At 38.5% G+C, this 10117-nt stretch overlaps 1 protein-coding gene across 1 annotated transcript in view; it reads left to right on the plus strand.

The window, feature by feature from the left end:
* LOC107653892 (tyrosine-protein kinase TXK-like) overlaps nt 1-10117 on the plus strand; it is a 29741-nt gene that overhangs the window by 11007 nt on the left and 8617 nt on the right. Inside the window, exons 10-14 of the mRNA XM_016440759.1 lie at nt 1819-1990; nt 2542-2597; nt 3062-3233; nt 6674-6875; nt 7559-7623. Of these exons, the coding sequence (XP_016296245.1) occupies nt 1819-1990; nt 2542-2597; nt 3062-3233; nt 6674-6875; nt 7559-7623 (667 nt within the window). The remainder of the gene's footprint in view (nt 1-1818; nt 1991-2541; nt 2598-3061; nt 3234-6673; nt 6876-7558; nt 7624-10117) is intronic.

Raw genomic sequence — 10117 nt, forward strand, 5'->3', positions numbered from 1 at the left:
GAAAATGTTTATTTTCTATTGCCCTACACCAACCCTATACCTAAACCTACCCTTACAGGAAACTACTGACAATTTTTGAATTTCATAAAACACAGTTTTGTATGCTTTTTAAGCCTTTTGTTTTACGGGGACACAGGAAGTGTCCTCATAAACCATGTTTATGTTGTAGTACCCATCTATTTCAGATTTTCAATACACTCCATTCTGTGTGATTTATAAGCGTTTTGAGAAGTGGGGACATGGGGTAATGTCCTGAAAAGTCACCTTCTCCTTGTAATACCTATGTCATACCTTTGTCATTATACAAATTTATGTCCTCATTTGTCACAAAAACGCGCACACACACACACACACATACACACATACACACACACACACATGAAGGACCATCATCAACCGCTGCACTTTTAGAATCAGAGCAAATTAAAACTAGTAATAACACATATAAAAGACCCTGTAAGCTCAAGACACTACAGACTAACCAGTGTGTTTTCATGCACTGCTCAATTTTTGAGATTTTGCACTATTTTGCTTCCATATCATGTCTGTTCTTTCAGACTAGTGGAAAGAAAACATCTGAAACGCACATTTAAGTGTTTATTTTATTGCACTTTATCTGTTTGCGTCTGTAGATTTCAATCTTTAAAGAGTTTTTTCCTCTTGCAAACACCAAACTGTACAGTTTTATTCCTTTCTATATTCTGAAGGTTTGTTCATATTTCATTCACACTGATTTATACAACATTTCACTCCTAAAAACATGGTGAAAATGTGTTTGTTTTCTGTCTGTTGACAGTATTTTCTGATTTATGGAGTGATAAAAAGAGAAATTCAGAATCCTCTCTGGAAAAACCTTTAACTCTAATATGACGACAGAATCAGACAAGAATTATGAACCTGGATTCAGATTTCTGTTCTGGAAATATATGCAAATTTAACTAGACAATGCCTCATTTACTTTTTCAAACATAACATTTAGGAAAACTCATTATACAAAGCAATTAAATTAATGTTCAGTGATGAATCAAACTAAATGAATACAGCTGTACGTGTATCAATGTGCAGAGGAGGGGAGAGCATTTGCAGGTGCTATGGAGAAATAAATAATAAATGAATATATGTGTCAGACTTTTGGACCTGTTTTGCCCCCGTAGTCCGTCCTGTGTTTCCTTATTTGGTCCTTCCTGTTTCCATTAGGTTCTCTGATTAGTTCATCATTTGTTTCCAGCTGTGTTTAGTTAATTATCCTCATTTCCCTGTGTACTTAAGTCCTAGTCTGTTCAGTTTGTGTTTGTCAGGTCTACTCGTTCTCTACGTGTTTTGACTCAAGTGCCTATTGTGGATTATCTCCTGTGTTTCGTGATTAAAGACTGTTAAACATTTCCTTGGGACTCCAGCATGTTCCCTCAATAGTGTGACAATATGAATAAAGCAAGATCGGGTTTGGGTTCGTTAGGGTTAGAAGTCTTGATTAAAACAAGAACAAATATCTGTCAACGGTGTCAGAAAAAGCAGCTTTGCATTGAATTCAGTTGATCCCATTGAGTAAAAATAACTCTTTGCGTGTTATTTCCTGTCTAAGTGGGCAGATCTAACCTAATGACATTTACATGAATGCATTTGGAAGACGCTTTTATCCAAAGCAAATTACATTGCATTCAGAGTATTTACATTTGATCGGTTCTCGCGCACCCAGGGAATCGAACCCTTGACCTTAATGTTTCCGATGATCTACTCTCTGAGCTACAGGAAAACTCATTAACGTCCATTAATAAACTAGAGCTGACGACTACATCACATGCTGATGTGTGTGTGCAGATAAATGGGAGATCAACCCGTCGGAGCTGACCTTCATGAAGGAGCTGGGAAGTGGTCAGTTTGGAGTGGTGCGGCTGGGAAAATGGAGAGCGCAGCATAAAGTGGCCATTAAAACCATCAATGAAGGAGCCATGAGTGACGATGATTTCATAGAGGAAGCTAAGATCATGACGTAAGACACACACACAATGAACAAGTGGAAAGTTGCTGAGAAGCTGGAAAGTGTGGTTGGTGGGTGGGTGGGTAGACGTGTGTGTTTGTGAGAGTGTGTGTGTGTGTGAGACTTCCTGAGCTGCGAGTGTTAGATTCTTATCAATTGAACCTGGATTCAGATTTCTGTTCTGGAAATATATGCAAATTGAACTAGACAATGCCTCATTTACTTTTTCAAACATAACATTTAGGAAAACTCATTATACAAAGCAATTAAATTAATGTTCAGTGATGAATCAAACTAAATGAATACAGCTGTACGTGTATCAATGTGCAGAGGAGGGGAGAGCATTTGCAGGTGCTATGGAGAAATAAATAATAAATGAATATATGTGTCAGACTTTTGGACCTGTTTTGCCCCCGTAGTCCGTCCTGTGTTTCCTTATTTGGTCCTTCCTGTTTCCATTAGGTTCTCTGATTAGTTCATCATTTGTTTCCAGCTGTGTTTAGTTAATTATCCTCATTTCCCTGTGTACTTAAGTCCTAGTCTGTTCAGTTTGTGTTTGTCAGGTCTACTCGTTCTCTACGTGTTTTGACTCAAGTGCCTATTGTGGATTATCTCCTGTGTTTCGTGATTAAAGACTGTTAAACATTTCCTTGGGACTCCAGCATGTTCCCTCAATAGTGTGACAATATGAATAAAGCAAGATCGGGTTTGGGTTCGTTAGGGTTAGAAGTCTTGATTAAAACAAGAACAAATATCTGTCAACGGTGTCAGAAAAAGCAGCTTTGCATTGAATTCAGTTGATCCCATTGAGTAAAAATAACTCTTTGCGTGTTATTTCCTGTCTAAGTGGGCAGATCTAACCTAATGACATTTACATGAATGCATTTGGAAGACGCTTTTATCCAAAGCAAATTACATTGCATTCAGAGTATTTACATTTGATCGGTTCTCGCGCACCCAGGGAATCGAACCCTTGACCTTAATGTTTCCGATGATCTACTCTCTGAGCTACAGGAAAACTCATTAACGTCCATTAATAAACTAGAGCTGACGACTACATCACATGCTGATGTGTGTGTGCAGATAAATGGGAGATCAACCCGTCGGAGCTGACCTTCATGAAGGAGCTGGGAAGTGGTCAGTTTGGAGTGGTGCGGCTGGGAAAATGGAGAGCGCAGCATAAAGTGGCCATTAAAACCATCAATGAAGGAGCCATGAGTGACGATGATTTCATAGAGGAAGCTAAGATCATGACGTAAGACACACACACAATGAACAAGTGGAAAGTTGCTGAGAAGCTGGAAAGTGTGGTTGGTGGGTGGGTGGGTAGACGTGTGTGTTTGTGAGAGTGTGTGTGTGTGTGAGACTTCCTGAGCTGCGAGTGTTAGATTCTTATCAATCCTTCATTCAGCGTCTGTTTCTCATTCAGTCTGCTCTGCGAGTCGCTCAGACGCTTCTGGAAAAATCTGGAGGTGTGTGTGATGGAAACACGTCACAGGAGAGAGAAAATATGAGTGAGATCTCTGTAATCTCTCAGTGAAGTTAAACAGAGATCAGACAGAGGCGTTTGCTGAAGTCTTTCTCCATCATTGATTCCATGAGATTGCAAAGATCTATGCTTTAGCTTTGTTCCTGGGTCACAAAATTAGGTATAAAAACATTGTGGGAACATTGTTTCGAAATATTTCTAAAACGTTAAAATGTCCAGTTTTCTCATCTTAATTATGACATTATTTAAAGGGTGCAAAAACATTTCTTACAGCATTATACTAACTTTTTTGTTAACCAAAATATGTTACTTGAACGTTTGTTTTAATATTTGAAAAGCATTCAAATGTTACCAAAACATTTCTTAAGCGTTCTACTTACTTTATTTTGACCCAAAATATATCGTTATTTGAATGTTTATTTGTAATATTCTAAGAACATTAAAATCTCCAGTTTTCTTATCATGATTATAATGTTATCTAAAGGTTACAAAACAACTTTATTTTCCCCCAAATTAACTTTATTTTCACCCATAATGTTATTTGAATGTTTATTTTTTAATATTCTATTAGTGTTAAATATTATTTAAAGGTTACAAAATTTTTTCTTATAACGTTCAAGCACAAATGACATCATAAGAACATTCAAAGAATGTTGATCTCAGAATGTGTTCTTTCAATGTTATGAAAACGTATCTCAAATATTACAGTTTTTTTGCAACTGCTTACATTTTCAAAATTTTGCCTCTTTTTTTCAAAACTTTACACACAAATCCAAGAATTGAATCAGAATCAGAATGAGCTTTATTGCCAGGTATGTTTACACATACGAGGAATTTGTTTTCGTGACAGAAGCTTCCACAGTGTAACAGAATGACAGTGACAGAACAAAAAACACAGATAATAAAAGAATAAAAATAGAACAAGTAAATAGGGAATAACAATATACAGATTGACAATTGTATGTACAGGTATATTACAATAGACAGTTTTGTATATACAGGTATATTATGTGCAAATTCGAAATGTAAACTAAGTATGTGTGTTAGATAAATAAGTATATAAGTGTATAATAGTGTTGTGTGTTCCATGTTTATTGTCAAGTGTTCATGAGATGGATGGCCTGAGGGAAGAAACTGTTCCTGTGTCTGGTCGTTCTGGTGCTCAGTGCTCTGTAGCGTCGACCAGATGGCAACAGTTCAAAGAGGGAGTGTGCTGGATGTGAGGGGTCCAGAGTGATTCTGCCAGCCCTTTTGCTCACTCTGGATAAGTACAGTTCTTGGAGAGAAGGGAGGGTTGTACCAATGATTCACTCAGCAGTCCGGACTACCCTCTGAAGTCTTCTGAGGTCAGATTTGGTAGCTGAGCTGAACCAGACAGTTATTGAAGTGCAGAGGATGGTGTAAACAAAAACATTTTATTCTAGCTTCATGCATTCTTTTTTTTGTTTTATAAACACTTGAATGTGGGTAAGTTTCATAAAAAAAACAAAAAAAAACAAAACATTTTGAACAAAAAGCTGAAAAAAGACTATGAATTGGATTCAGAATGATAATCAAAACGTAGATGGAGTCGACGAGCACAAGTATAGCTCAAATATATTTAGACTTTTTCTAAGTATAAGTCAAGTATACTTAAATGTCATTTAAAGTACATAGTAAAGTACATAAAGCCCATGACTGGGAAGTACATAAAAAGTAGACTGAAAGTATACTTTCCTATTTTTAGTTTAAAAGAAGTATACTAATAGCACACTTGAATAAACTTCTTTTTCGTAAGGGTAGCTGCTGCCTGTCTGTCAGGAAGCTGCCGATCCACTGACAGACGGAGATGGGCACGGAGAGCTGAGTTAGTTTGGGCAGGAGGAGGTTTGGGATGATAGTGTTAAAAGCCGCGCTGAAGTCCACGAACAGGATCCTCACATAAGACGGTCTGTCTAGATGTTGCAGAACATAATGCAGTCCCATATTGACTGCATCATCCACAGACCTGTTTGCTCTGTAGGCAAACTGAAGAGGATCCAGCAAGGGTCCAGTGATGTCCTTCAGGTGGGCCAGCACCAGTTTTTCAAATGACGTCATGACCACAGACGTGTGGTGTGTGTGTTAATTGCACACACAAAATGCAGAATGCCTCACATCTCTTGCAAAATGAAGCACTGCATTCAAAATATCAAAAACACATCTCAAAAGCAAACATTTGCAAACACCTTTGGCATAATATTAATTCCTGTCAGATTTGTGTGTGTTACATAGAGAATTGTGTTGTGTTTTACAAAAAGTGTTTTATGAAGGCTGAGTATTAGTGTATGGTTTTGCAGATTTGGTGTGTGCTTCTGCTGTTTGAGTGTCAGCTTTCAGAAATCTTGTGGCAAGTAAAGATTTTGTGTGTAAGCAGCTGAAAAAAACTGTAAAGGCAGCTCATCATTGAATGTCAATGTCTGTGACTGCACTCCGATTGGCTGATATCTCAGTGTTAACTTTCATCAGTGACCTGCACTCTTAAAAATAAAGGTTCTTTATTGGCATCAATGGTTCTATTAAGAACCTTGAACATCCATGGAACCTTTCAAATGGAGAAAAGGTTCTTTGTAGTCGAAAAAGTTGCTTTAGATTTTTAAAATGTTCTTCAAACGGTTCTTTTAGTAACTGTTCACTGAAAGGCTCTTTTGGGAACCAAAAAGGGTTCTTCTATGGCATCACTGCAAAAACACCCTTTTGGAACCTTTGTTTTTAAGAATGTGAGCCGCTGAACACCTTCATTCTGCAGCTCTGAATTTGTGTTGAGAACTGATTCGCTTAACTCTGAGTTTACAGAGCTGAAACTCTGCCTCTGTGTGTGTGTGTGTGTGTGTGTGTGTGTGTGTATGTGTGTGTGTGTGTGTGCGCGTGTGTGTGTATGTGTGCGTGTATATGTTTGTGCGTGTGTGCATGTATATGTGTGTGTGTGTGTGTGTGTGCGTGCGTGCGTGCGTGTGTGTGTATATATATACACACACACTGAAAAACAAGACAAAAATGACTTGAGGAGAATTGATTTCATGCATCCATTAAAAATCACCTGATTCAAACGCATTGAGACTTTAGACATGAAGAAAAGTGATTTTAGTGAAGAGAAAAGATGTGAGACAGATATAGATTGAGGTGTGTGTGTGATGTGAGCGTTCGTACCGTCTGAGGTGTCGTATCATGTGTCTTAAAGTGTGCAGGTTGTGTGGAGGCATGCTGACGACCAGCAGCTTCAGGCGTCCCATCTGCATCGTGACGGAGTTCATGGAGAACGGCTGCTTGCTGCACTTCTTGCAGCAGCACAGCAGAACTCTGGGCCGCGTCCAGCTGCTCTTCATGTGTCAGGACATCTGCGAGGGCATGGAGTACCTGGAGCAGAGCAGCTTCATCCACAGAGACCTGGTGAGACACGGCAAAAACACACAGGACCTGTTTGAGACACGCGGACAGGAGTACACTGGTGTGAAGATCAGCACATCTGAAGCTCTTCCCAGCTCTTTTCTGATGTTGATGAAAATTTAGTTGTGAAGAATCATTAACACCAACATTAAAATTATCAAACAAAATATACGTTTAATCAAAAAAAAAAAAAGTTTGTCAAAACAAAACAGAGCCTGGCCATATTTTAAAAGTTTGAGGTTCGATGGTTTTAAGGCCATGCAGTCTGTGAAACAAACATGTATAGATGAATAAATATAGATCTAAATAGATAGTCACCTTTATTTTTATAGCACTTCCTACAATAAAGAATGCTGCTTCACGTATCGGTATGAAGAGCATGTTGTTTGCCTCAAGACAGAGGTAAATAAACAACATACAAACTGATCGCACAATTCACATGTACATCAGTCGATCAGACAGCGGCAGAAGCATAAATGTTGTTTTTCCGGTTGGTTCAGCTAATGCTGACGCTGCAGCAGATTATTGTGCTTTGCTCTGTGTATTGTGCTGATGTACAACAGCGACAGAGATCTGTGATTACAGACAACACCTCAGCAGTCAGATGAATCCAGAAATGACACCCAGTTACGGACGACTGCAGTATATCAGGGACTGATACTGTGTTTGTGTGTGTGTGTCCGTAGGCCGCGCGGAACTGCCTGGTGAACGAGAGGAACGCGGTGAAGGTGTGCGACTTTGGCATGACCAGGTCAGAGTCCTGACCAGCGACTAACCTAACCTAACCTAACCTAACCTAACCTAACCTTAACTCTAACCCCCCTTCAGTTCTTCTGATCTCTGCCCAGCTTACAGGAAATGTTCTCAGAACGTTCTGCCAAGGTTCTTTTAAAGTCATGAACAAACATTCTTAGAACATTCATGGAACAGTTTTTTAAACATATCAGTTGGACGCCCATCTAATGTTTTTTTAAACTTGTTTCAGAACATTTAGAAAACATTCAAAAGTAACATTGCCATAATGATACAATCAATAAATTATAAAATTGTACGTTTCCTTAATGTTCATGTTTTAATGTTTTTAAAACATTTTGAAGCCTTGCAGATTCAGAGAACATTCAGAAATCACGTTTTCAATATGTAATAGGAATGTTAGGAAAAAAAAACTTATAATAAAAATTTTTTTGGCCAATTAAAGGGGTCATGACATGGATATTTTAAAAACAAATAAATATGAGGGAAAATGATTATTTTCAACTCTCATTCTGACTCTCTCTCTAAAATGACCTTTTTTTAAGGGGCGGGTCCTTTAAGGCTTGTCAGTAATCAGTAGGGCTGTCCTCGACTAAGGATTTTTCTGGTCAACTAGAAGTTGTTCATTTTAAGCATTAGTCGACTAATCGCACGTTTATTAATAAATCATTTAAATCATAATAATGAGCCTTTAATTACACGCATGCGCTCCAGCACACGCATAAAGCTTGCCACGGCACACCGGCAGAAGTAATGATTATGAATGTGTCAGGGAAAAACAGTAAGGAAACTGCATTAATATTTAAATAATTAATTGATAAACTAGTGCTTTCTTTGTTCTCGGTTTAAGAGATGAAGTCGGCGACACTGACTCGTCATCTCTGCAGTAGTGATGCGCCTGTATGCATGTTTAATACGGATTACATAATTGAGAATATTTGTTTTCCATTTGAATTGGTTAATTTGAAAGTAGACACTTCACTCTCTATATGTTTATATATCTTTAATGTCTGTAAGGCAAAGATATAAACGGAGTTTCACACACAAGTTCACAGAGACCGAGACGGCAGAAAGCGCATAATGTTTGCTTTCATTATTTTACAAAAGCACGATTTGTTTTTATTGTGAGTGCACACAAATAAACGTAGAGTCTTTACAGATTCGAAAGATGTATTACTCTTATCTGAATGAGAAAAAATGAGTATTTTAAGAGCGAGTGAGCACCGGCGCCTCCATCTGTCCTGCAGTGAGCTACTGTTCAGCTTCCACACAGACACTTTAATAGTGCACATTTCTCTAGGTTAACATCAGATTGAGTGGCCATGTAAAGTTGCTAATACTTACATATATCAGATGATAAGCCATATTTGAGGTGGATGTACTGTATTACCACATAGACCAGCCATTAACGATCTGTCCATCATGGACTACGTGACTTCGCCTGTGGATTTTTTTTTCTGCAACTAAGCGACTAATAAAATTTTGGTCGACCAAGCCTCCTCTGGTCGACTAACGATTAGTCGACTATTAGGGGGCAGCCCTAGTAATCAGCCATTGTTATGATTGGCTAATGTCATTGCATAGGAAACAGTATCAACGCCCCCTTGCTATTGCATGTGAGTGTTTTGAAAACAAAATCAAAATAAAGCAGTCATTTCCAGACAAAGCATTATGAAATCATGTACTTACAGTTTGTGAAGCAGCTGCAGTCAGATCTAGTGCCGCTTCATCTTTCAACAGATGTTTCTTTGTGATTCTCCCTGACACTGTGCCTCGATTACAAAACAAAATCCTCCAACACGATCCGGGACGCCATTAAAAATAAACTATCCTCTTGTTCCTTACGCTGGGCTCCTTCTGATATCTGTACAAAGACGTGAATGAGCTGTTTAAACCAAACGTGTCAAAGCGAATGTTCTTTCACTGCATTTGTCCTGACGACAGACTCATATCTGTTTACTGTATCCAGTGTAGACGAGATAGCGCAGTGATTGTTATTTCTATGTGCTTTTGACGCGACGCTCTCATTCAGCGTGATCAAGCGACTGAACGCCAGTGGGTGGGGCCTATGCTGAGAAGAAGACTATTCGTCGATGTCTTGCTCTGGCGGCGTGTTTATGCAAATTTGTGTTTATGCGCTTTGGTGACATCATCTTGCCCCTCGGATCCAGACGAGCTGTTTTTGGAGCTTGATTAAATAATGCTTTGTTTATAATGAGGAGGAGGTTTTAAGCTATGAAACTTGCAGGATGTTTTAATGGTACAAAGACCTCTTAAATGCCAAAAGATCAAGGCAAATTTGATTTCTCGTGTCATGACCCCTTTAACTCACTTTTATTGGAATATCTGAACCTTATATGTGACCCTGGACCACAAAACCAGTCATAAGGGTCAATCTTTTTAAATTGAGAAAGAACAGCATCATCTGAACGCTGAATAAATAAGCTTTCCATTGATGTATGGTTTGTTAGGATAGGACAATATTTGAAAAT

Source organism: Sinocyclocheilus anshuiensis, unplaced genomic scaffold (assembly GCF_001515605.1).
Source record: "Sinocyclocheilus anshuiensis isolate Anshui unplaced genomic scaffold, SAMN03320099.WGS_v1.1 scaffold459, whole genome shotgun sequence".
NCBI classification, from domain to species: Eukaryota; Metazoa; Chordata; class Actinopteri; order Cypriniformes; family Cyprinidae; genus Sinocyclocheilus; species Sinocyclocheilus anshuiensis.